Source organism: Leopardus geoffroyi, chromosome D1 (genome assembly GCF_018350155.1).
Source record: "Leopardus geoffroyi isolate Oge1 chromosome D1, O.geoffroyi_Oge1_pat1.0, whole genome shotgun sequence".
Lineage (NCBI taxonomy): Eukaryota > Metazoa > Chordata > Mammalia > Carnivora > Felidae > Leopardus > Leopardus geoffroyi.
In genome coordinates this window covers 1049049-1077036 of record NC_059329.1, presented here as the reverse complement: position 1 = coordinate 1077036, position 27988 = coordinate 1049049, and the positions used below count along the sequence as shown (strand labels likewise).

Below are 27988 nucleotides of genomic sequence, written 5' to 3'. Positions count from 1 at the left end.
CGGGAGGCAGCTGGGCATGGAAGGAGCCCTGTGGTTTCAGGAGGTGGGCATGCACAGTGTCACTCCCTGGCTCCAGCCCTTTCCTGTTTGTGTGACTCTGGCCAACTCTCTTCATGATTCGCTTCGCACAGTGATTATAGTAACACCGACCTTGGAGATGCAACAATGGCTAGCCAGTGGACGTTACCCAGTTAGGGACAACTGTCACTTTTAGCTCCTTTTTCTTGATGCCGAGGTTAGGTAAAGACGGAAGACTGGTGCCAGCCTAAGAATGCATCTGGCACGTCCCACACCCGTCCTCTCCCATGCACGCGTACGAGACCCAAATGAGATTGTACACATGGAAAGTGTCTTGAAAAAATTAATGTGTTAAATGTAAGACCCAATTGTATCAACGTTATTGCTTTCTTAAGTATCACTTGAGATTTTTGCCTCAAGAGTAGTTTTAATTGAATAAAATCTTATATATTGGGTAATAGCCACAGTGACTATCCCATAAACCACTCCCGTCGTGACCATGCATAGAAATCCTCATGAATGAAATGCCTTACTGAGTGGCACAGAATTTTTGTAAACTTTTTTCATATATAACTTTTTTAAGTTTTTTTTTTTTTTGATAGAGCGCACAAGCAGAGAGGGGCGGGCAGAGAAAAGGAGAGAGAATCCCAAACATGCTCTGCACCATCAGCACAGAGCCCCATTTGGGGGTCAGACTCACCAACGGTGAGATCACGACCTGAGCCAAGCTCAAGAGTCGGACGCTCAATCGACTGTGCCATTCAGGCGCCCAGAGTTTTTGTAAACTTAATTTCTGTTTTCAGGCCCCCACTACTGGGTAACAAGAGGATTCCAGATGCAAGGTCCTCCGCGCACTATTTATGACTTTGGCTTCCCAAGGTATGTACAGCGAATAGATGCTGCCGTCTACCTCAAGGATGTGCAGAAGACCCTTTTCTTTGTCGGAGACGAATACTACAGGTATGGCTCTTCTCCTTTGGATTTTCCAGATGCATTCAATGAGAAGGGAAAATCCTTCAGCAGAAAAGAATGCAGAGCAAGTTAGCAAAAGGCCGTGGGCTCCTCTTGGCCCCTGGGGTGCCGTTTACTCATGGTGGACACTGTCTCAAAGATACGAACTATCCAAATGAGTGAAACATTCGTTCAGTAATCCCATTACTTGTTCTCCAGCACACGAAACACCCTCATGTTTCAATGCACTGGATCTCCAGTGGGTGCAGCTTCCCCAAATACATGGCTACCCGCAGGGAGTGCCTGGGGGTAGAACTGACTCCCTGGATGTGGGTACCAGTGTATCCCAGAATACTCTGTGATTTTGTGCAGAATGGATGTGGTCATGACTGTGGGGCTCTTCGAAGGAAAGTTCTGCTGAAAGGAAAAGCACTATTGCTAAGTTCTTTCATGCAACCCAGACCATGAAGGCTCTTCCTATCCGTAGTGGATCCCATAGGATAGCCCTGTCCCACCTGCAGGGGTCTTTATAAGCAGACTGAGCAAGGCGCCATCTGTCGACCAATCCCTGCACATGGGGCCACACCTCTTCCCATCTGCTGGGTTTCTGTCCTTAACTGACTCGAGTTGAAGGCAGAGCACACTCTGCCTCTACTCCCCACTCTCAGTTCCGAATTGCCTGTTCATCCAAATTTCAGAAGAGGGAACTGAGAAAACCAGATTCTAAGCAGTTGACTGTGCTAAATACATCAGGTCCATGAAGGATCTGTTGGTAAGTGGGAGAGTACCCAACTTGGGCCCAAGGGTTTTCGTCTTATTTTATGTCACTTAACTATTTTTAGGTTTTTATTTTAACTCCTGTTGGTTAACGTACAGTGTGAGATTAGTTTCGTGTGTAGACTATAGTGATTCCACACGTCACCCGGTGCTCATTACAACAGGTGCCCTCCTAAACCCCCATCATCTATTTCCCCCATTCCCCACCTACCTCCCCTCTGTAACCATTATTGTGTTCTCTAGTTAAGAGTCTGTTTCTTGCTTTGTCTCTATTTATTTTTCCCCTTTGACCCTATGTTTCTCAAATTATACATACAAATGAAATCATATGGTATTTGTTTTTCTCTGACTTATTTCACTTCATTTCTCTAGCTCCACCCACGTTCTTGCAAATGTCAAGATTTCATTCTTTTTGATGGTTGAGTAATATTCCATTCTATATATACACCAGCTTCTTGATCCGTTTATCAGTCACTGGACATAAGGGCTCTCTCCACAGTTTGGGTGTTGATGATAATGCTGCTAGAGACGTGGTGGGGGTGGGGCCTGTATCCCTTCGAATTAGTATTTTTGTATCTTTTGGATAAATACCTAGTAGTGCAATTGCTGGGGCGTAGGGTGCTCTATTTTTAACTTTTTGAGGAACATCCATACTGTTTTTGCCGGGTGGCGGCCCCAGTTTGCATTCCCACCAGCAGCGTAAAAGGGATCCCTTTTCTACACATCCTCACCAACATCCATTGTTTCCCGAGTTGTTAATTTTAGCCATTCTGACAGGTGTGAGGTGGTATCTCATTGTAGTTTTGACTTACATTTCCCTGATTATCAGTGATGTTGAGCATCTTTTCATGTGTCTGTTGGCCATCTGTGTATCTTTTTGGAAAAAAATGCCTATTCAAGTCTTCTGCCCATTTTTAATTGGATATCTGTTTTGGGGGTATTGAGTTTTATAAGTTATTTATAGATTTTGGAGACTAACCTTTTATCAGATATGTCATTGGCAAATATCTTCTCCCATTCTGTATGTTACCTTTAGTTTTGTGGATTGTTTCCTTCACTGTGCAGAAGGCTTTCATCCTGGTGAGGTCCCAATAGTTCATTTTTGCTTTTGTTTCCTTTGCCTTTGGCAACATGTCTAGTAAGAAGTTGCCATGGCAGAGGTCAAAGAAGTTACTACCTGTGTTCTCCTCTAGGATTTTGGTGGTTTCTTGTCTTACACTTAGGTATTTCATCCATTTTGAATTTATTTTTGTGTATGGTATAAGAAAGTGGTCCAGATTAATTCTTCTGCACATTGCTGCCCAGTTTTCCCAGTACCGCTTGTTGAAGAGACTTTTTTCCATTAGATATTCTTTTCTGCTTTGTTAAAGACTAGTTGACCATGTAGTTGTGGGTTCATTTCTGTGTTTTCTATTCTGTTCTATTGATCTATGTGTCTGGTTTTGTGCCAGTACCATACTGTCTTGATGACTGTAGCTTTGTAATATAGCTTGAAGTCCGGAATTATGATGCCTCTAGTTTTGCTTTAACTTTTTTCGAGGTTGCTTTGGTTATGCAGGATCTTTGTGGTTCCATACAAATTTAGGATAGTTTGTTCTAGTTCTGTAAAACAGGCTGTTGGTATTTGGATAGGGATTGCATTAAATGGGTAGATTTCTTTGGTAGTATAGACATTTTAACAATGTTTGTTCTTCTAATCCATGATCATGGAATGTCTTTCCATTTCTTTGTGGCCTCTTCAGTTTCTCTCATCAATGTTTATAGTTTGCAGAGGACAGATATTTCACCTTTTTGGTAAATTTCTTCCTAGGTATCTTATTGTTTTGGATGCTGTTGTAAATGGGATCGATGCCTTAATTTCTTTTTCTGCAGCTTTATGATAACTGTATAGAAACATAACAGATTCCTGTTGATTTTATATCCAGCTACTTTTCTGAATTCATTTATCATTTCTAGCAGTTTTTTGGTGGAGTCTTTCAGATTTTCTTTTTATTTTTAATTTAAATTCAAGTTAGTTGACATACAGTATAGTCTTAGCTTCAGGAGTAGAACCCAGTGATTCATCTCTTACATATGATACCCAGTGCTCATCCCTAAAAGTGCCCTCCTTAATGCCCATCATTCATCTAACCCATCCCCCCACCAACCTCCCTCCATCAACCCTCAGTTTGTTCTCTGTACTTAAGTGACTCTTATGGTCTGCCTCCCTCTCTCTTTTCATCTTATTTTTCCTTCCCTTCCCCTATGTTCCTCTGTTGCATTTAACAAATTCCGCATGTGAGTGAAATCATATGATATTTATCTTTCTCTGACTTACTTTACTTAGCATGATACGCTCTAGTTGCATCCACATTGTTGCAAATGGCAAGATTTCATTATTTTTCATCTCTCAGTAGTATTCCATTGTATATATATACCACATCTTCTTTATTCATCAGTCCATGGGCATTTGGGCTCTTTCCATAATTTGGCTATTGTTGAAAGTGCTGCTATAAACATTGGGGTGTGTGTGCCCCTTCGAATGATCATTTTTGTATCTTTTGGATAAATTCCTCATAATGCAGTTTCTGGGTCATAGGGTGGTTCTATTTTTAATTTTTTGAGGAAACCTCCCTACTGTTTTCCACAGTGACAGGACCAGTTTGCATTCCCACCAACAGTGCCAAAGGGTTTCCCTTTCTCTGAAACCTCACCAACATCTGTTGTTTCCAGAGTTGTTAACTTTAGCCATTCTGATAGGTGAGAGGTAGTATCTCATTGTGGTTTTGATTTGTATTTAACTGATGATGAATGATGTTGAGCATCTTTTCATGTGTCTGTTAGCCATCTGGATGTCTTCTTTGGAAAAGTGTCTATTCATGTCTTCTGCCCATTTGTTCCTTGGCTTATTTGTTTTTTGGGTGTTGAGTTTGGTAAGTTCTTTATAGATTTTGGATACTAACCCTTTATCCAATAAGTCATTTGCAAATATCTATTCCCATTCTGTTGATTGCCTTTTAGTTTAGTTGATTGTTTCCTTTGCAGTGCAGAAGCTTTTTATCTTGATGAGGTCCCAATAGTTCATTTTTGCTTTTGTTTCCCTTGCCTCTGGAAACATATCAAGTAAGAAGCTGCTGCAGCCAAGGTCAAAGGGGTTGCTGCCTGTGTTCCCCTCTAGGATTTTGATGGTTTCCTGTCTCCCATTTAGGTCAGGTTTCCTATATAGAGTATCAGATCATCTGCAAATAGTGAAAGTTTGACTTCTTCCTTGCCTATCTGGATGCCTTTTATTTTTTTTTGTTGTTGATAAATTGCTGTGGCTAAGACGTCTAGTACTATGTTAAATAACAGTGGTAAGAGTGGACATCCCTATCTTTTTTTTTAATTTATTCATTTATTGTTTCCAAGAAAGAGAGTCAGAGAGAGTGAGCACGTAGAAGTGGGGGAGGGGCCAAGACAGAGAGGGAGACACAGAATCCGAAGCAGACTCCAGGCTCTGAGCCGTCGGCACAGAGCCCAATGTGGGACTCAAACTCACAAACCATGAGATCATGACCTGAGCTGAAATTGGATGCTTAACCAACTGAGTCACCCAGGCATCCCATCTATCTTCCTGACTGTAGAGGAAAAGCTCTTAGTTTTTCCCCACTGAGGATGATATTAGCTGTGGGTTTTTTGTATATGTCCTTTATTATGCTGAGCTCTGTTCCTTCTATATCTACTTTGTGGAGGGTTTTCATCGTGGATGGATGTTGTACTTTGTCAAGTGCTTTTTCTGCATCTGTGGAAATGATCGTATTGTTCTTATCCTTCCTTTTATCAATGTGATGTATCACATTGATTGATATTGAACCACTCTTAAAACTCAGAAATAAATCCCATCTGATCATGGTGAATGATTTTTTTAACATATTATTGGATTCGATTTCCTAGTATCTGGTTAGGAATGTTTACATCCATGTTCATCAGGGATATTGGGCTGTAGTTTTTTTTTTAGTGGAGTCTTGTCTGGTTTTGGTGTCAGGGTAACGCTGGCCACATAGAATTAATTTGGAAGTTTTCCTTCCTCTTCTACTTTTTGGAATAATTTGAGAAGAATAGGTATTAACTGTTCTTTAAATGTTTGGTAGAATTGGCCTGTGAAGCCATCTGATCCTGGACTTTTATTTGTTGAGACTGTTTTGATTACTCATTCAATTTCTTCACTGCTTATTGGTCTTTTCAAGTTTTCTATTTCTTCCTGTTTTCGTTTTGTATGTTTCTAGGAATTTATCCATTTCTTCCAGGTTGTCCAATTTGTTGGCATATAGTTTTTCATAATATTCTAAAATTGTAATTGTTTGTATTTCTGTGGTGTTGGTTGTTAGTTTTCCTCTGCCATTTGTGATTTTATTTATTTATTCTTTCTCTCTCTCTCTTCCTCTCTCTCTCTCGATAAGTGTGGCTAGGAGGTTTATCAAATTTCATTAATATTTTTAAAGAAACAGCTCCTGGTTTCATTGATCTGTTCTATTGTCATTTGTTTGTCTGTTTGTTTCTATCTCATTTATTTCTCCTCTAATTTTTATTATTTGCTTCCTTCTACTGGTTTTAGGTTTTGTTTATTCTCTTTGTAGCTCCTTTAGGTGTAAGGTTAGGTTGTGTATTTGAGATTTTTCTTGCTTCTTGAGATGGGCCTGTAAACTTCCCTTTCACTTTTGCTGTATCCCAAAGGTTTTGGACCATTGTGTTTTCATTTTTATTTGTTTCCATGTATTTTTTTATTTCTTCTTTTGATTTCCTGGTTGACTCATTCATTGCTTAACCGTATGTTATTTAACCTCCATATATTTGTGGTGTTGCAAATTTTTTTCTTGTGATTGACTTCTAGCTTCATAGCAGTGTTGTCAGAAAGGTGCATGGTATGACTTAAATCTTCTTGTATTTGTTGAAGTCTGTTTTGTGACTTCATATGTGATCTATTCTGGAGAATGCTCCATGTGCACTCAAAAAAAATCTGTATTGTGCTGTTTTAGGATGGAATGTTCTGAATATATCTGTTAAGTCCATCTGGTCCAGTGTGTCATTCAAGGCCATTGTTTCCTTCTTGGTTTTCTGTTTAGATGATCTGTCCATTGGTGTAAGTGGGGTGTTGAAGTCCCCTACTATTGTGGTATTGTTATCAATGAGTTTCTTTATGTTTGTTACTGTTTTATATACGTGGGTTCTCCTATGTTGGGCGCGTAAATATTTACAATTATGAGATCTTTTTGTTGGATAGACCCCTTAATAATGATATAATGCCCTTCTTCGACTCTTGTTCCAGTCTTTGTTTTAAAGTCTCATTTGTCTGATATAAGTATCATGACCCTGACTTTCTTTTGGATCCATTAGCATAATAGATGATTCTCCATCTCCTCACTTTCAATCTGCAGGTGCCTTTATGACTAAATGAGTTTGTTGTAGGCAGAAGGGTCTTGTTTTTTTCTCCATTCTGACTCCCAATGCCTTTTGATTGGAGCATTTAGTCCATTTACATTCAAGGCAATTATTGATAAATATGACTTTATTGTCCTTTTATTACTTGTTTTGTGCTTGTTTCTGGAGCTTTTCTCTGGTGTTTTCTTGTCTTTGTCACTTCCATGTGTTGCTGATTTTCTTTAACAATATATTTCAATTTCATTCTCTGTCTTCTTATGTGCTTATTAGTGACTTTTGATCTATGGTTACTATTAGGTATGTATATAACATCCACTGCAAATAGCGTTTCTGTACTAGGTTGATGGTCACTTAAGTTTGAACCCATGCTTCACTCGTCTCCTCCCCATGGTTTAGATGTATGTTTTTGTATTTTCTACCCTTTCTTTGTGAGTTCCTTGGCTGATTTTTTTAACAGAAATATTTTTACTGCTTTTGTGTTTTCTGCCTTTATACTGTCACTTTTGGTGTCTCCTTTCCACCCAAAGTGTCCCCTTTAATATTTCTTACAGGGCAGGTGAAGTGGTCGTGAGCTCCTTTAGTTTTTGTTTGTCTGAGAAGCTCTTCAACTCTCCTTCTATTCTGAATCATAGCTGTGCTGGCATATCACCTACTCTTAATAACCATTTCTAGGCATAAAGGAAATTTATAAATACGTTTTTGGCTTCTTCCATCTGACTGATAGCTTCTCCAAATTGGAGCCAAGAAAGTAATATAACTGGAGAACAGATCTGTTTTGTGAGAAGGGAATTTTATTTTCTAGAAATGAGTGCCAAACAAATGTAGACCTGCTGACTCCAGGCCACTGAGAGCCCTGGGATCACTGCTCAGAGCATCATGTGTTGTCCTGACCCGTCACTTCCAGTCTGGTGATTAAACCAAGAAGCCAGAGATCTTTCTTTCGGAACTTCCTTTCTGAAATCCCGATCGTAATTCATTTATTAAGCCCCTGGTATCTGCTGGGCAGATTCCCCCAGGTCCTCATTTAAAATAAAGTGGCTGTAATCACAGTGCTGACATACCGGAAGATAGGTATTGAGAAACCCAACTCCCATTGCAGATTTTCCAAGAATGAGATTGGAAATGCATGTAGAAGCCTGCGTGTGGGAGTGTGAGGGCATTTGTGTTAATTCAGTTAATTTCTCAAAGATTGCTCACAGCCCGAATCTCACTTGGGAGATTGTCCACTCTTCCATTATTTCAATTCTCCATTCATTGCCCAGTCTTTGAACTAATCTACCATCTACCAGCAAAGCATGCACCTCCAGCCAGGCGGAATTGAGGTTTAACAGCTGACGCAAGAGGCTTGCTGAGAGGTTTTTAATTCTCTGAGAATGTAAGGTTGGTGAGGAAGGGTGTCTCTGATTCTAACGATGCCTGATTCCCCCCTGAGGAAAGCACAGTACGCCTTTCCACCTAGGCTTTTGTGAGTGTCTATTAAGGAAAAGTCTTAGTAATCTGGATAAAACAGATTCATTAAAAAGTTGGTCTAGGGGCGCCTGGGTGGCGCAGTCGGTTAAGCGTCCGACTTCAGCCAGGTCACGATCTCGCGGTCCGGGAGTTCAAGCCCCGCGTCGGGCTCTGGGCTGATGGCTCGGAGCCTGGAGCCTGTTTCCGATTCTGTGTCTCCCTCTCTCTCTGCCCCTCCCCCGTTCATGCTCTGTCTCTCTCTGTCCCAGAAATAAATAAACGTTGAAAAAAAAAAATTAAAAAAAAAAAAAAAGTTGGTCTAGGGGTTTAACTCAAGTGTCAAAGACCCATTTTGGTATTATGGGAAGGAAACCCAGCAGGCACTTTTAAAATTAACTTTCCAAGGCTGGGGCACCTGGGTGGCTCAGTCGGTTAAGCGTCTGACTCGTGATTTCGGCTCAGATCATGATCTCGCGGTTCCTGAGATCAAGATGCACAGTGGGCTGTGCACTGACAGTGAGGAGACTGGTTGGGATTCTCTCTCTCCCTCTCTCTTTGCCCCTCCCCTGCTTGCAGTCTCTCCTCTCTCGCAAAATAAACAGTTAAAAAATAATAATACAAGAAAATTACCCTTCCGAGGTTAGAGTATTAAGTGAACAGTGCATGGAGACACCTAGACCGAGCCTGGCACATAGTAGGTGTTCAAATAGAGTAACTTTTCAGTAACTGTAGGAACTTACATGGTGCCTAACAACTGCTTAAAAACTTGTGACGATTAACAAATGATTGTTGAAACCTCAGCAGTTCTCTGAGCAGCACTCCAATCAGAGAGCTGGTCACAGGGAAGTTCCTTTCACCAGTGAGAGTCTTCTGTGTCACATGCTCCAACACACCTGGTTTCTGCACCAAAGAACAAGACAAACAACCTGGACTTACAGCTCAGAAGTCGAGCAAAGGCTGTCGTTAGCTACTCCATTAACAAACTCTCCCACCCTGAACTCCGCACCCCTGGTTTAGCAGAGCCTCAGATGTATGACATCTTATTGTCATGTGAAGCCATGCGTTGGTTAGAAATTATGTTCAGCTGCGAGTGAGAGACACCCAGAAATAACTGTAGCTGAAACACATAAAGGTCTGCTTTTCTCATGTATGTAATGTGTCAGGAGTTTAATAGACTTAGAATGAATCCATGGTCACCAGGGACCCAACTTCCTTCTAACATTTTGCTCTGCTATTAACATGTAGACGCCACTCTTGCGGTTGCCCCAAGACTCAAGGAAGCCTCGGTCACTATGTCTTGTTCCAAACAGGAAAGGCAGGAGGGGCAGCTGGATGGCTCAGTTGGTTAAAGCCTCCGAATCTTGACTTTGGTTCAGGTCATGATATCATGGTTTGTGGGTTTGAGCCCCACATCAATGTGGAGCCTGCTTGGGATTCTCTCTCCCTCTCTCTGCTTCTGTCTCTCTCTCTCTCTCTCTCTCAAAATAAATAAATAAACAAACTTAAAAAAAATAAACAGGAAAGGGGGGAAAGACCAAAGGAGACAAATGTTCTATCAGTAAAGCACATGGCCATACTCAAAAACACAGAAGGCCGCAGCCTCAAGTTATAGACCAAGAATTTGTTTGATGTGTTACGGCTTACTTTCTTTAGTCACTCCTCAGGTTCTTCTTCGGTCATCATGCTGGTTCAGTCTGTGACATAAATGATGTGCCAAGGGAAGAGAAGTCTCTGGATAGGCTTAATGTCAGGGACGTTCTCCATGACGTCCGAGGGCTGGGACCCGTTTCAGTGACTGATGTGCCATGAGACAACTATGGAAGAACATCCCCCACTGAGGATTGACGGTTAGCCTGGGGCCAGGTTGGTTTAGGCTCTAAGAGTGAGAGCCCACGTGTTGCCGTAGTAGTAATTCACAGGGAGCAGCCGCAGAGAACTACAAGTTGAAATCCAAAAGGGAGCTCTATCATGCTGACACCACCGCGTGCCCCACCCTGCGCTCACAACACCACAAGCTACATGACGTGTTGCTTAAACGTAACAACAAGGGCTTCTTCCCCATACGTCCATTTGCTTTCACTCCTTCCTTTCCTCTTCCTGGCGGGCCCCAATGGTCCAGCCACTTTTTCTTCCTTTACGTTATTTCCGTCACCTTTGGCTAATTTCTCCCTGTAAATGTTCTCTCTCGCTTACCAACAGCAGAGGAGTGGCTACACCAGGGAGTTCCTGGGGACTGGGGGTGCCCTCAGATCCATCATTCTTTGAGGTAGTCAAAGAATTTTGTGTACAGTGACCTGCAAATCTGCAGGCCCCACCCCTTTCCATCCCTAGGGCACTCTTCTATGCAGACTGGAGGCGTGATTGATGCAAAGTAGGACACATTCTCCCCTTCATGACGCCCCAAGTATACTGAAGTCACCATAGAGAAATACGTGATCAAAACCAGAAAGATGGGTAGAGTTCAAAATCTTGCTTTTTAATCTTAAATTTGTTGGGTACGTTTCTGCACCAGGCTCTGTACTAGGACCCTGACACTCAAGAGAGAGCTCAGAGTTTGTGGACTGAGAGTGCAGGCAGGACTAAGGGAGTGTTCATCTCAGCAGTCCTTGGGCAACAGGGATGGCCTTTCTGTTTTGGTTTCATCATCGTCCATAGGGAGGCAGAAATAGTATCTGCTTCACAGGGCGGTGGGTGTGAGTGAGAAGGATGTGAAATGACTGTCCCATAATAAACCCTGAGCTCGTATGGGGCGCTGCCCAGGCCCTCAGCAAGGCACACAGTTGAGGGTACATGTATGGATAAAGATTTAAGAACAATCCAAGTGTCACAGGTGCTCCCGTAGAAGACTGGATGGGGATCACTGGGGCAAAACAAATAGGAAATGGCCAGCTCTAGTTAAGGTGTCGAAGAAGGAACTCTTAGAGGAAGTTAAGGTTTGGAAGAAGGAACATCTTGAGAAGAAAGTAGGAGTTTCCCAGGAGGGAGGCGGGGCGGGGGGGGGGGGCGTGGCTTCCAGACAAAGCAGAGGCACTGATAACACAAAACAGCCTGTGCGTCTGGGGACAACTGCAGGCAGCTCCAAGGGTCATAATGCAGCTAGAACGAGAGACGGGGCCCAAGGAGAAGGAGGTGTAGATGACAGGGGGCCTGCACCTTTCCAGAGTGACCAGTGTGAAGTTATAAAAAAAGAAGGATATCTTTAAGTGTCCTGAATAAGGGAGTCACCCAGTAAGATTCACGTGGTAAAAATCTCACTCTGGCAGCAGTGTGACTGGATCGGAGCAGACAAGATGGCAGGTTGGCTACACCAGGCCGGCCAGGACGTGCTGGGCAACGTCTTCAAAGTGCTCAAAGAAAAAAACTCCCGACCAAGAATCCTGCACTTGGCTAAACTATCTCAAAAATGGAGACCAAATACGACATTCCCAGATAAACAAAACCGAGAGAATGTGTTGCTAGCATATCTGCCTTACGAGAAATACTAGAGCAAGTTCTTCAGGCTGAAGGCAAGTGACGCTGGACAGCACTTTGAATCCACATTAAAACAACAAAGAACACCAGTAAACGTAATTATGTAATTATGATAGAATAAAGGTATATTTCCTCCCTTTCCTTCTCTTAACTGATTTTATATTTTTTAACGTTTATTTATTTTTGAGAGAGAGAGGGAGAGATAGAGAGTGAGCAGGGGAGGGGCAGAGAGAGAGGGAGACAGAGAATCTGAAGCGGGCTCCAGGCTCTGAGCTGTCAGCACAGAGCCCAACGTGGGGCTCGAACTCATGAACCATGAGCCAAAGATCATGACTGGAGCCAAAGTCGGACTCTTAACCAACTGAGCCACCACCCAAGCACCCCCAATTTTAAAATTAACTGTTTAAAACTGCACGTATATATGTTTATTATTTATATGTCTAAAATTGTATCGTTGGGCCTATAATATTCAGAAACATGATATATTTGTCAACAACAGCATCAAAGAAGTGGGTGTAAGGAAAATTGTATTAAGCTGGGGAAATGATATCAAATGATATCAAATCTGTAATGCAGATTCACAAGAACAACAAAAGAAAGGAGAAATGATAAAAAAAAAGGTTAATATATCAAAAACTGTAAACATATACTTTCTCTCCTCTCAGCTTCTCAAGAAGACATTGAATTATCTAAAATAGTAATTAGAACAACGTATTTTGGGGGTTCATAACATATACAGATGTAATAAGTATAACAATACCACCACCCAAAGGAAGACCAAAGAATGGATTTTATAGGAATAATGTTTCTGAATCTCAGTGAAATTAAGTTAGTATAAATCCAACGGTTTGTGGTAAAGTAAGGTATATATGATATGGTCTACAGCAACCACTAAGGAAATAACTTTTTTAAATGTAGTGAAAAAGTCATGGAAGAAATTAAAACGGTGCACTGGAAAATCTTCACTAATGCAAAAGAAAGCATTAAGGAGGAAAAAGGGAACCAAAAAGACATGAGACGTGTACAAAGCAAAGTGGTGGAATCAGATCCAATTACATCAATAATATTAAATGTGAATGGATTAAACAGTGTAATCAAATGACAGAGATTATTAGACTGGATGGAAAAAAAAAAAACAACAACAAACAAGATCCAGCTCTATGCTGAAGGAGACACACCTTCATATTCAAAGATACAAATAGACTAAAAGTAAAAGGACGGGAAAAATATCTATCATGCAAACAGCAATCATAAGAAAGCCAGGATGACTATGCTAATATCAGGCAAAACAGACTTTAAAATAAAAAGCATTACTAGGGATTCAGAGGGACATTTTTTAGTGATCAACCAAGGGTTGTTGATCAAAACAAGGGTTGATCAAAAGGGTCAATCAACCAAGAAGATAAAACAACCCAACAACAGACCCCCAAAATTCAGGAAGCCAAAAAAAAAAAAAAAGACTTGACAAAAATGAAGGGAGGAAACAACTGAATAATTATAATTGAAGGCTTCATTACTTCACTTCAGTAATGAACGGAGCAAACACACAACAAGATCTACAAGGCACAGAAACCGTGAACAGCGCCACAAACCAACGAGCCCTAATGGTGATCTGGCAAACACTTGACACAAAAACTAAATCACGTTCTTTTCAAGTGCTTATTGCCCAGGATAGGTGACATGTCAGGACGCCACACACGCCTCAACTGAATCATACCAAAGATCTTTTCTGATCATAATGAAACTAAGCTAGAAATCAATATCAGAAGGAAAACTGGATAATTTACAACTATGTGAAAATGAACAACCGGTGCGTCAAAGAGGAAATCACAAGAGAAATTAGAAAATACTTAAAAGAAGAATGAAAACAAAAACACTGCATTTGAGAACCTATGGATTCAGTGACAGCAGTACCCAAAGGGAAATGCACAGCTCTAAATGCCCTTTAAAAAAAGACCTCAAGTCCATAACCTAAACTTCCACCTAAGACCCTGGGTAAATGGTGCAAATGAAACCTAAAGCCAGCAGAAAGAAGTAAATAATGAAGATTATGGTGGAAATAAATGAAGTAGAGAATACATAAGCAATTTGAGAAAAATCAACTAAACTAAATTTGGTTCTTTGAAAAGATCAACAAAATAGATACGTTTCTCACGAGTTGACCTAATTAAAAAGAGAAGATTCAGGGTGCCTGGATGGCTCAGTCAGTTGAGCATCCAGCTCTTGATTTTGGCTCAGGTCATGACTCAAGGCTCGTGGGAACAAGCCCCACATCACGCTCTATGCTGACAGCCTGCTTGGGATTCTCTTTCTCTCTCCCTCTCTCTCTGCCCCTCCCCCACTTGCACACACTCATTCTCTCACTCAAAATAAATAAACTTTAAAAAAATAAAAAGAGAGGACTCAAATTACTAAAATCAGAAATGAAAGCGGGAACACTACTACCAACCTTACGGAAATTAAATGGATTATAAAGGAGGGCTATGAATAACTGTATGCCAATAAATATGATAAAAGACCTGAAATGGACAAATTCCTAGAAATAAATAAAAGAGTGAAGCTGATTCAAGAAGAAATAGCCTGGGGGCGCCTGGGTGGCGCAGTCGGTTAAGCGTCCGACTTCAGCCAGGTCACGATCTCGCGGTCCGTGAGTTCGAGCCCCGCGTCAGGCTCTGGGCTGATGGCTCAGAGCCTGGAGCCTGTTTCCGATTCTGTGTCTCCCTCTCTCTCTGCCCCTCCCTCGTTCATGCTCTGTCTCTCTCTGTCCCAAAAATAAATAAACGTTGAAAAAAAAAATTTTTTTAAAAAGAAGAAATAGCCTGAACCAACCTATAACAAGTGAAGGCATTTAATTCATAACCAAAAAATGATCCATGAAGAAAAACCCAAGACTACATGCTTCAGTAATGAATTCTACCAAAACATTTAAAGAGGAATTAATGCCAGTTTTTCACAAACTCCTGTAAAAAATAGAAGAGGAGGGGCCGTTTCCCAACTCATTATATGAGGGCAGTATTACCCTGATACCAAAACCAGACCAAGGCATCAGAAGAAAATAAAACTTCAGAGCAATAGCTTTTGTGAATACGGATGCACAAATCACTCAAAAATACTTCTGAAAATCAATTAACGTAATACACCATATTGATAGGTTAAGAAACAAAAGCCATGTGACCATCTCAAATGCAGAAAAAGCATTTGACAAAATCCCACACTGTTGCAAAATAAAAACTACTAAACAAACTAGGAACAGAAGGACACTTTCTCAGTCTGGGAAAAGGCATCTGTGAAAACCCACAGCTGACCTCATACTCAATGGTGAAAGCCTTGATGCTTTCCCCCTAAAATGAGGAACAAGACAAAAATTTTCACTATCACCACTCCTATTCATCACTGTAATGGAGGCTCTAGGCAAGGCAATTAAGCAAGAATGAATAGAATAAAAGGCATTCAGATTGGAAAAAAAGTAAAACTGTTTAGATCTCATGACCTTTTATATAGAAAAGCCTAAGGAATTCTCAAAACAAAAAAAAAAAAAAAAACCCGGTAGAACTGATAAGTAAGTTCAGCATATTTGCAGAATGTGAGTTCATTTTGCAAAAATCAATTGTATTTCTATACACTTCAACACATAATCCAAAAATGAAGGTTAAAAAAACAATTCCAGTCAAATAACACCAAAAAGAAAAATAATATTTAGAAATCAATTTAATAGAAGTGGAAAACTTACAACCTGAAAATTACAAAACACTGTTGAGAGAAAGTAAACAAGACCTTAATGGAAAGATATCTCATGTTCATGGACTGGATGCCTTAATATTTTTTCAATGACAATACTCCCCAAATTGATCTACAGGACTCAGCAGGATCCCTATCAGAATACCACTGGATTCCTTTGTAGAAATGGACAAGCTGATCTTAAAATTCATATGGAAACTCACAGGACCCAGGAAAACCAAAATATCTTGAAAAAGAAGAACACAGTGGAGGACTCAGCCTTCCCAATTTCAAAACTTAACTCCAAAGCAAGAGTAATCAAGACAGTGAGATAGGAACATGAGGGTAGACGTAGAGATCAATGGAATAAAATCGACAGTCCAGAAATACACCCATATGGTCAGCTGATTTCTGGCAAAGATGCTAAGGCCATTCAGTGGGGGAAAGAATACAATCGAGTACAGCAGAAATAAAGGAATAAACAGGAGTTCCATTTCGTACATGTGGCGTTTGGCATCGTGGTGAAACCCAAGAATGGAAAGGTCCAGAAGACAGTTCTCTATACAGGTTTTGAACTCAGAGAATTCAGGCTGGCAATGCCAATTTAAATGTCATCATACAATCAGGTGGAAACGGAGGCCATCAATATTTTTCCACATTGTTACAGAGTCTTTGTTCCAAAATCTTCCCACAGCCCTTTCCCTCAAAGGCAGGGTTCCTAACCCCGACGTGGGATGGTCTCCTCCCTTCTTCCCACTCCTGACCACTCTCCTCCTAGACCACTTGTAGAGAGCGGTCTACACTCTGCACAAGGCCCTTCCTCCCCAAAAGGCCACTAATTCCTAGCTTGAAGTAGATTATGAACTTCAAAGGGGATTCCAGGTTTTCGTCTCACTAGAAAGGTCTCCTTGAAGAAACTTCCGGAAAACGTGGAACTTAGATACCTTACCACTAAATTACCCATTTTGCCCTCCTTTCTCACATTTTCCTTAAGCAGACACAGCTCTCTTTCAGTGCTTCAAAGCAGGCAGAATGGGGTCAGTTTTTGCTACTGGCACATGCTAGAAATCATCATAATCGACACACCAGAATTCCTACCCGATGTAAATTCAAAGCATTAAGTTAAACCACATGCTGGCACTTTACCAAAATAGTCCCCCAAGCCCTTAGATTACCAAGGTGGAGAGTAAGATAACATATCTGAAAAAAAAGCACCTCACATTTATGGCGCTGTGATATCACCAGTAAAGTTTAACTGCCAGCCGTGATTTCTTTAATATCTATTTCCATTAACCAATATTAAATGATGAAACAGAAGCTCATAGAGGAAATAAACATGGTTACGGGTCAGTCATTTTTAGTTGGTATTCAGGTTTTACAAACAAGATAAGACATTGCGGGCAGTGATTTTAGCAGGGACTTGGTACGTGACAGATGCACAATAAAAATGCATTTCTTTCCTGAGCATTCTCATTCAGCTAGTTTTGGGATGGCTTGTGTGTTAGGAATCATGGTGAGTATTTCCTCATATTCTTTCACTTTCCCTCTGCCTTCTCAACAACCTTGAGAAGTAGGTGCTCCTCTCTCCACTGAACAGCTAAAACATCGCCTCTCGGGGAGCTTACATCATTAGTTCCAGGCCGCCTCGCTAGAAAGTGGCCCACCTGAGGCTGGATTTCGTGCCCTGTGAGTCCAAACCCAGAGGTCCTCGCCATCCTCCGCGCAGTCGTTCTTCGTGACCTTTTCCCCATTCACGTTGCGTCGTCAAACTACGCACACCCGTGGCTCTCATCCTGTCTTACAACTTCCTTCTATCCTCAGCAGAATCCGAAACGTAACAGCAGACCTTCTGAATCGTAATCGCATCTCCGCTGCGCTCTCTGGACTACCTCCACATTCCGTAGTCCTCCTTTCTCCACCTCTTCTCACCCTTGCCTCTACTGCAAAATGTTACCCGGGTGAAGTGTGCTTGAAGATTAGGTAAAGATTAAGCTCCTGGATGACTTAAGGGCCCAGGTCAAGTCACCAAGTTTACTCAACCCCATGCTAGCAGGTCCGTTAATGGTTCTTGGTGTCTACATATGCCAGGAACGTGTGTGTGTGTGTGTGTGTGTGTAAATTGTCTCTCATCCTCATGACCACTCTTTTCCAAATAAGAAAACCAGAGCTCAGAGCTCTTTCCCCTGATCTTAGAGCCGGGAGGTGACAGAGTCAGCTCACACCCAGAGCCATCTGATGGTACACAGTATGCTTTTTGCTCTGTAGCAGAAACCCTCAAAATCTGCCCACAAACCAAGGACTAGATTATCACAGACTTTGCACCAACCCACAGCAAAATAGGAACAGGACAACTTTATAAATGTAGGGGTACAGTCCAGGTCAGTATAAAGACACATTGTTGGCAAGAACCGTCTTTTATGCTGAGATTATGTCCTTTCTGCCTTTTTGGTGTTAAGGTCTCTTTCCTTTCTGAAATGATCATGAAAATAAGTGGTAATTCTTTTCGATGGTTTGATGGTAATGCTCTTCCTGTTTCTCCCGAAACATTTTTATGTATGTTATTACCTCTGCTATCCTCTGAAGAGTTATGTATAAGATCTTAGGTATTACTGCCACCCCTCTTTGTGAATAAGCAGACAGATAAAAGAGAAAGATCTTTCCTCCCTATCTTCCTATTGGGTTGATAATCAGCATTCTCTCTTTAAAAGGTATTCCTGCCTTTAAACTGTTTTTCTGTTCTCAAGAACAACAGGTATTTGCTCTGTCCTTTCCCCAGCCCTCCCCATCCACTGTGATAGAACACCCACCCACTGTAACATAACACCCATCCGCTTTAATAGAACACCCACCCACTGTAATGGAACACCCATTGACTGTAACATACCGCCCACCCACTGTAATAAGAAGCAGGCAATGCCTGTAACAAGCAGACCCCCACTTGCAAGTGGTTTCCCTGCAGGCGTTCTTTCATCAGTCACTCGTTCGGATGGAGAACACGTTTTGCCGCAAAACAGTATAAATGGCGATTATGTTTTCAAGGTCCCTCCTAAATGTTTGGTTAACATGCACAAAGCCGAGGCACAGCCCCGTGTACAAAGCGCAGCCTCGAGGGCTCCATTCCGAGCAGGCGAAAGAGAATACGGACACGAAAGTCCTTCCACCACTCCCTGAGCACGGGGCTGGCTTCGGACAAAGAATTTGAGGAAGGCAGGTGCACCACCCTCCCACCACCTCCCTCTCCACCTGCAGACCCACCCCTCGCCCTCCCCTCTGCACTTACTCCCCAAGTATTCTAGGCTGTAGATCTCTCTTCCTCAAAGCTTCCGTTTCCTCCATAACATCGTGTCAGGGAAGCAAGAAGGCACAGCCTAGTGAACAGAGATTAATCAGCAAAGGACTTTGAATGAACGACTGCAGATTTTTCGCAGCCTGGAAGGGAGTGAACAAAAGAAATGTAGGAGCCCATGTGCCTAGGCCGTTCCTATTTTTTCCTCCAGCTTTGCCCTGACTGCTCTCCTGAGACGTTGCGGTCACTCCCAACACCCAGGTGCCCCGTCCCCACACACGGTATCGACACTTCTGGTGACACAGTAAATGCTTCCCACTTTTATCTGTGTGCAGTGGCTCCCGAAAAGGGAGTCGGGGACACTCGGCATCCACTCCCGTCCACACCACTCCACCAAGCAGCTCAACCCACTTGTCCCTTGGGCCCGACTACTTCTTTCCTGGTGTGGGGTCCCTCCCAGTGTCCAGACAGGTCTGTCCCCAGCCCACAGCCTGTACTCAGAGCCACCCGCCAGGCGCACTGGGCAGGCAGCTGTCGTCTGTGGCAGCAGGAAACTGCCCCACACTCCAGGCACCAGCAGGAACCGGCTGACCTCTCGGGGCAGGGGCGGGAGGGGGCGGGTGGTGTCCACTCTGGGAATGTGCCCACGGGGGGCTCCGTGCCGACGAAGAAGGAACTTTCTCACACTTGAGACCAAGTCTGCCTAACTGCCTACGTGCCGAACCGTACGAGTCACGCTGATTCATACGAGTCAGTCTCTTTCACAAGGGGCAACGCAGATCACAAAGAGATGTATTAAACAGTCTTCTGAGTTATCACTGCATGGTGGTTGCTGATCCGGAAAAAGAAAGTTAATCTACTCGGTCAGTCGTATAATCTTTCCAGGAAACAAAAGCGATTTAATTCAGTTCAACTGATTTAAAAGCAGAGGCTCAGTTATCCGAGATTTTCTTGTTTCTGATCTTTATCTATTGACTGTTCACATCTGTGTTTATTCGCTCTGCATTGTTTGTTTGATCCTTCCTCCACGGCTGCGAAGCAAGAAGCCCATGACTAAAAAGTCCCCATGAAGGGCTTTCAACTGATTCTTGGACGAGAATCTAGGCCCACAGATTCATGCGTGGAGGGGGGGCGGGGGATCATTGAAACAGTTAATAAAGCACCAAAAATATATGTAGCGTTTCTTTCAAGAGGCAGCGTGTCTTTTTTTTAATTATAGGAACATGTTGCTATAACGCATAGAATAACTCTAAGAATTAACGATTAATTAATAATTCCAAGAATAATTCTAAGAATATATCTGTTTAGACTGTTTGGAGTAAATGATTGCCAAATTAGTGGTCCTAGAATCCCAGGAACTTGGAAGAGAAGCGATAGAGTGTGTGTGTGCGTGCGTGTGTGTGCACATGTGTGTGACACAGAGAGGAAGAGACACACACACGTGCGTGTAAAGCCACAAATCAGCCCTGGCTAAATATGCCGGAGTAGCACCGTGTCACCTGCAATGGATAAGAACCTCTTATTAACATCATTCATGAAATAACACTTCTTCCAGCTATGACGAACGAAAAGGGAAAATGGAAAAAGACTACCCAAAGAATACTGAAGAAGAATTTTCAGGAGTTAATGGCCAGATAGATGCTGCTGTGGAATTAAATGGTGAGTGTTTCCACCAAAAACTTTCTTTGTGGAAACTGTGGCAAGAAATCTGGGCTGTGCGTTCACATGACAGAAAACAGGTTTCCAAATGGGAGTTCTTGTTCTTAATGTCAGTCCTGAGTCCCTTATAAATTTAGCGAACCACGTCGCTAGAAAGGGTATAAAATGTCTGCCATCCAGAATCTCTCTTTGCAAATAGAAAGTTTTAAAAGTACAGCTTCAGTCCATCAGTCGGGTACATCTTGAAGCCCATCCAGTAAAAACTGCCCTTTTCATCTTGAAAATGTGCATATTCTTGGCCCTCCCAGGGCCTTTCCCTTTCCCATCACTCAACTCCTGAAATCTATCATGTAGCCGGGAAAGTTGAATTGAACTGAACCAAGTGGAATAAATGCGATTGGATCTGGTGGACCAGTCTACACATTCTTCTTGAACATATAGCACAGAGCTGGACTCTGTTCAGAAATTCAGAGACCCTTCCTGATACATCCTCTGCTCTTGGGGAGAGGCTAACAACAGTCGGAAATGCCCCTCCATCCAACATAGATAAGACTACTAGAACACAAGACAGTCTGTAATTTCGTAGTGAGTTGTGTGGCCATCTTCACAACAACTGCAGCTGGTGATCTAAGAAAGAAAAGATGAGAACCCACATTCCCAGTTGGAGACTTCACGGTGGGACTTCAGCTGAGGTTTACAGAATGGCCAGTGGTTCGCTAGGGAGAGACGGGGGAGGGGATTTCCTGGAGGGTATACCCCAGCGGAAGGTGAGGGATGAGGGACAGAGGGTCAGAGGTCCTGTGCTCCAGCTGACAAATCCCCAGTTCGCCTCCAGGACGACCTCCAAATCCTCCATTTACGGATTTCTAGGTCATCTTCAGTAACCACATTTTCAACTTTGTCTCTTCTAGGCTACATTTACTTCTTTTCAGGACCCAAAGCGTACAAGTATGACACAGAGAAGGAAGATGTGGTCAGTGTGCTGAAATCTAGCTCCTGGATTGGCTGCTAGACAGGAAGGTCTCGTGTTTTCTAGGGAACGAACGCGAGCGCAAGCAGCTGGTCCCTGGACGTAAGGACCAAGGCAGAATGTAGGATGGGGGTTCTTCCCGTGGCCTTCAATCCTAAGGGCAATTTCGAGTTCATCAAAAATAATTACGCTTCTACATTTCTTCACGGTTGCGACTTCATAATTTTAATCAAAATGGGAGATTTCTATAGATGGTCAACTTCACATAAAATCGGAATCAACACAATGCTCTCCTCTGTGAGACACCCACTGCTGTTGTTTCTTACCCGACATACTGAAGCAAATTGAGAAATTTGGGTTTTTATTTCCGAGAAGAAGTCTATTTGTTGATTCCCTGACATGTATTATAATTCTTTTAAAAGGACATGTCATTGCCGTGCAAATTTTAACTACTCTTCACAGTAGTGGCTTTTGCTGCCTTTCCATGTGTTGTGACGAGTATAAATTTGTCCCTCTGTGCTTTGAACATCTCACAAACAAAATACCATGTAAGTTTTATTTCTCGTTTGTTTAACTGTGCTCACTGTCTTTGAAGCAGGTCGCGGTGGGCAAGCCCACTCAAATGCAATTTCAGACTAGGCAAGAGAGGGAAACTTTGCAACAGGAAAACTTTTAACAACAGCCAATAAAAATGCCGTATGAGAACCGTCGCTCATTTCTCTCCTCAGTCAGTATCTACTAGCTTCTATCACACATTCTTTGGCAGCAGACTCCACGAACCTAGAGAAAACTCAAAACTGGAGATAGTTCAGACGCAGACACAGGAGAAATGGCAGATATTCAGTCCATTTCCTGCCTCCTGACAATAAAACACCTACAGTGACACTGTCTCTAACCACGCATGTGAGTCTCTTCAGAGTAGTTTTCCATGTAGGGGAGTTGGTCTGTTTAGTTTTTCTTACTTCAACTTAAACCTTTTCTCTTTCTTACCTGCTCATCAGTACAGAAAAAACACAGCGGTTTGTCGTTCTTGTGATTTTTTTTTTTAAATCTGACCCTCTAGAATGTAAGGAGTCAAAAGATGAAGTGATCCTAACGTTAGATGATAAATACATTTAGTAGACTTCCCAGGCTGCCCGGGATGGCCACAGTGTCACCCTGTCAGCTGTTACTGTTGTGTCCTTTACTGAATTCCTTCCTAGTGTTGAGAAGGGACAGGGCCGGGTGCCTGGGTGGCTCAGTAGGTTGAGCATCTGACTCTCAGTTTCATCTCAGGTCGTGATCTCACAGTTCATGAGTTTGAGCCCCAAGTCGGGCTCTGCGCTGACAGTGTGGAGCCTTCTTGGGATTCTCTCTCCCTCTCTCTCTCTCTCTCTGCCCCTCCCCACCTTGTTCTCACTCACTCTCTCAAAATAAATAAACTTAAGGAAAAAAAGAAGGGTGGGGCCCTCACTGCAGGGTTGACTCTCAACCCTCCCCTTGGCTTCTGTTACTGAAAGTGGCTATTGATGGCCAACCAGACGTCGAATCTTTGACGGTTGAAGACACATTCGAGTATGTGTGCTTTCCAGAAGAAAAGTCACTTTTGCAGAAGCAGCTAGCTGAGGAGAACTACTTAATAGCAATGAGCAATGAGGAAAAGCGGTCTGGCGGGTCCTCGAGAGGCTAAAACCAGAGTTTCCATGTAACCGTACCACCACTTTCCGATGTCTGCCTGCGAGCCAGGAAGACACGTCCACACAAAAATGTGCACAAAACATGCCCAAAAACCTTCATGGCAGCGTTATTCAGAATAGCCAAAAAGGGCAAATGTGCTCGTAAAATGACGAATGGAGTTTGTTTATTGTGGTAAATCCATACAATGGAATATTATTGGGCAATAAAAAAAAAGGGCCACCGCGCGCAACAGCACAGACGGAGCTTGGAAACGGTGCCCTGAGAGACCAGGTACAAGAGGCCACAGATTCTAGGATTCTGTTTATGTGAAATGTTCAAATAAGAAAATCCAGAGGCGGAAGGCTGATGTGCACCTGCCAGGCGTCGTGGAGGGGCACTGGAAGGTGATGGCTAAGGGGTGGGGGCTTTCTTTGTGGGGCGATGGAAATGTTGCCCAAGTGATGACGGTGAGGGTTGCACAGCTCTGCGAATATACTACAAGCCATTGGATTGTACGTCTTAAGTGGATAAATTGTATGGTGTGTGAATTACGTCTCAATAAATCTGTCATCTTCAAAAATGACAATAAACCAGGAGATCAAGGTGGTGTGACGATCTCTGCGGGCCGAGCGGTCTGGCCAGCTCGGACACGGAGCCCACGGCAATGAAGCTGTGGCCTGAAGACATCTGGAGCTGAGCACGACCAGCCAGATGTCCCCCCGGGAGCCCGCTGCTAGCCTAGGGGTGTGCGCATTATAGACCCTTCACTGGAAGCAAAACAGCTTGTGCTCTGAGGTCTGACGGGCTTAAAGCCCCAGATCTGTTATTTTTAGCTGTACGATGTTGGTCGGTTCCTTAATCTCAGTCTCGATTTCTTCCTTTATATATCAGAATAGGGAGAGTTCTTACCTCCCAGAGATACTTAGAGGCTTAAATATACAAGTCACAATACACAACGCTCTTAGACGGTCTATAATTGTCGTTGTGAGACATCTCAGAGAACGTGTCTGCCTCCTCTGGGATAGCTGAGGATATGACAGCTCTCCAGCACCCTGAGGGTTGATAACCAGTGACCTGAGATTTTCCTTTTCCAAACTGCAAATGAAATCAGTACGCGAGTAATATGCTGACTGTTGTTAACTCCCATCCCCCTGAAATAAATCTTACAAATTATTACTCCTTTGTTGAGTAAGAGAACTTCCGTCTCCTAGATAGAGCTGGACATATTTTGGAAAGACACAACAGTGTCTCTCAAGCACAAAAAACAGTAACCGTGTTTGTGTCAAAACTCCATCGGCATATTTATCAGCTCCCCTGAGACAAGACTTTGTGCAGAAATAATTTATAACATGTATTCGTCACTCGGCTCCAGAGCGAGCGTGACAATGTCTTGTGAAATAGTTTTAACGGTTTTTTTTTTTGGGGGGACAGAGAGAGACAGAGCATGAACGGGGGAGGGGCAGAGAGAGAGGGAGACACAGAATCGGAAACAGGCTCCAGGCTCTGAGCCATCAGCCCAGAGCCCGACGCGGGGCTCGAACTCACGGACCGCGAGATCGTGACCTGGCTGAAGTCGGACGCTTAACCGACTGCGCCACCCAGGTGCCCCTGAAATGGTTTTGAGCCCAGTGTGGCTCGACCGTTCCTCTGAGAAAGGAAGGGGTAAGCAGCACAGTTTTCTTTCTGACGACCCGTGTGCATTGTCCTGCTGACCTCAGTGATCGTCACTTGACGGGTGGCCCAGAAGCTCTTGGAAAGCCCCAGAGGGGCTGCTGAAGGACAAGTGGATCCACCCCAGTGGGGAGCTCCCCTATCAGCTCTGCACTGGCTTTCCCGCAGTGAGGACCACGTAGCCTGGAGAGAAGTGGAGACCCAGCTCGATCGTCGGGTCCTCTGTTCTTTTCCAGATGGTCATTCAGAAACGCCTCAGACCTCCCTTTTACGTAGATGCCGAGCTATGCGGTTTCTGTCTGACATATTTTTAAACCATCACCTTCAAGTGCTCTCGTTTATGAATTATCCACGTGTACTCTACCTAATCCTGCTTCTAGTCATTTCCTTCTATGATATTGCAGGGTTTTTTGTGAATATTCATCGCTAAAATTACCCAGTGAAGCGCCATTTGAGAAGAAATGCATAAAGCTGGTCAATGGCGTGGAGGTTTTGACTCCGTCATGGAGCATAGGAAAGTCAAAGCCACAGGTTTCCTGTATTTGTCCCCTTTAGGCGCCAGTAGAAGGGAGAAGGAATATCCTCTGATCATGCCATCTGTGGAGCTGTCCTTGGTGCCACCACCACCCCCAAGGGGCGCACAACGTGACCAGACTAAAGCACATCCTGTTGTACCCCAAATGCCTCAATCCCTGCCCCACTCCCACCACCGGGGCTCCCGTAATCCCAATAAGAGCAGAACTGGGATCTGCTGGTAAATATGCTGTAGCAGGAAGTTCGTGAATGACTCTGGGCTCCAGAAGAGAATTCTTGTAAGGCACATGTCCTGACTCTCTCCTCCATTAACCTTAATCCATCATACTTTCCTTTAATTCGGTGTAGCATTTTAAATGGCGGGGACAGAATCAAACTTTCGTTGTACAATGCAGCCTGCTGTCCTGACGAGAGTGTTGAGGGGACACCAGAAGAGACAAGGAGGGACGGACTCAATGAGGAAACATTTGCAAAGACGAGTTGAGAGACGAGCCATAGAAATTCATTTTAGATCATCTGCAGTGGGAAGGAAAAGGACAAAAGCATGTCTATGTGAGTAGCCAGAAAACGCCAGCGTGTAAAGCAATGAAAAATAATGAGAGCTTTAGAGGTTGGGTCGTAGACATGTTTACAGCCGCCTCTGCAGAGGACGGAACAGAAGTCCTGCTAGGGCCCGGCCTCCAGAACCCCGGGTGCCCAGTGCTTGCAGGGTGCCCCTTCTCCAAACTCCAGACTTACATCCATGATGTGCTGGAAGTTTCCGGAAGTTGGTAGTTTTATCAGCAGTTGCTTTTGAAACATTTCATCTCTTCGCTACACTCTTGTGTCATCCCCATAAATACTCACTTCGGCCTGTTCGAGGGACCCAGCTCCCCTGCCGTCGCCCACCCTCCATGTTCATGGAGTCCACGCGCAAATATTCACGAAGCACGGACCTTACGTTGACATGACCTAGGCTCAGCGGCTTTGCAGTGAAACTCTCGCGCCCGAGGAGCACACGTTCTGATGGGAGAGACATTCCACACTCAGATGAACAAACAGATGCAGACGTAGTGAAAGACACTGAACGTGCTTTGAAGACGGTCAGTAAGGTCGGGGAGAGGCTAATGCGTGTGCCGTGCCATTTTACAAAAGCATGTTGGGGGAGAGGACTTCCTGAGGTGGGGCCGTTTATGCAGAGATGTGAGTAAAGGGAGGGCCAAGGAAGCAGGGAGTGCGAGGCCTTGAGGCAGGAAGATCAGGGTGGCTGGAGGCAGGGAGGGAGAGACAAGGAGAAAGACTGAGATCGGAAAGGAAGGATCCCCTAACTGCGGGAGCCTTGCTGGCCACCAAGGAAGGGCGGCTTTGCACTCACGAGACAACAAGGTTCTGAGCAGGTGCGTCGGGTGTTCTCAGTTATGTTCTGGAGAAGCACTGTGGCTGCTGGGTGGCAAACGTGTGTAAGAGCAAGGGGAAGTGGGGACACCAGATGGGGGGTTTCTTCCAGGGTAGAGACGGTGACACGCCAACCAAGGAAGCGGCAGTGAAGGCACGAAGGTTGGTCCGATGCAGGGAAATTCTCCAGCAAAAGCCGACGGGAATGGCTCCTACCGTGTGTGTGTGTGCTGGGATTAAGAAAAGGAGGAGAGTAGAGAACGAGTCCAGGTTTGGGGCGACGCGAGCCAGAGGACGGCGGGAAATCGGGAAGATCCGGGGTTGAACCGCAGCTGCGATAGTAAGTTAGTCGGGTTTGTCTGCCCCCTGGACGTGCCAGGGTCGAGGCCCAGCTGGGTAGGCAGATGTAGACGCCCAAGTCAAGAAGGAGGTGGGAGCCCCCACACCCACCGACCACCATGGAACTTGGGGCAGAACTGCCTTCTACAGGAGTAGGAAGGCAGATGAAAATAGTCTCAAGTGTTTTTGAATCACATCCAGTGCCCCGTCTACTAAGCCACGCTCCCTCCCTTCTTCAGGAACACGGTTTAATTCTCAACCGGAGGCTTGGGTTTTCTTTTTTCTTCATTTTTATGTTTCCTGGTACACATATCCAAGCACAGATCACAAAAAGAAAACACAAAATCTTGAGGATTGCTCTCCCGGGAGAAAGCTGTTGGTCGCCTAAGAACCTGAACTGAACAGAGTAAAAGAACGTTCAAGATTTTTTTTTTTTTTTCAACGTTTATTTATTTTGGGGACAGAGAGAGACAGAGCATGAACGGGGGAGGGGCAGAGAGAGAGGGAGACACAGAATGGGAAACAGGCTCCAGGCTCCGAGCCATCAGCCCAGAGCCCGACGCGGGGCTCGAACTCACGGACCGCGAGATCGTGACCCGGCTGAAGTCGGACGCTTAACCGACTGCGCCACCCAGGCGCCCCAAGATTTTTTTTTTTAATCCATCTTGTTCTTACAGTGAAAACACCTGTGTAATCTCACCAAGCCTTAGAAGGGGACG

At 43.7% G+C, this 27988-nt stretch overlaps 1 protein-coding gene across 1 annotated transcript in view; it reads left to right on the top strand.

The window, feature by feature from the left end:
• The window catches only part of MMP20 (matrix metallopeptidase 20), a 52015-nt gene extending 29785 nt beyond the window's left edge, over positions 1–22230 (top strand). Inside the window, exons 8-10 of the mRNA XM_045486594.1 lie at positions 822–978; positions 20622–20725; positions 21637–22230. Coding sequence (XP_045342550.1) covers positions 822–978; positions 20622–20725; positions 21637–21737 — 362 coding nt within the window. The 3' untranslated portion in view covers positions 21738–22230. The remainder of the gene's footprint in view (positions 1–821; positions 979–20621; positions 20726–21636) is intronic.
• The last annotated feature ends 5758 nt before the right edge of the window (positions 22231–27988 follow it).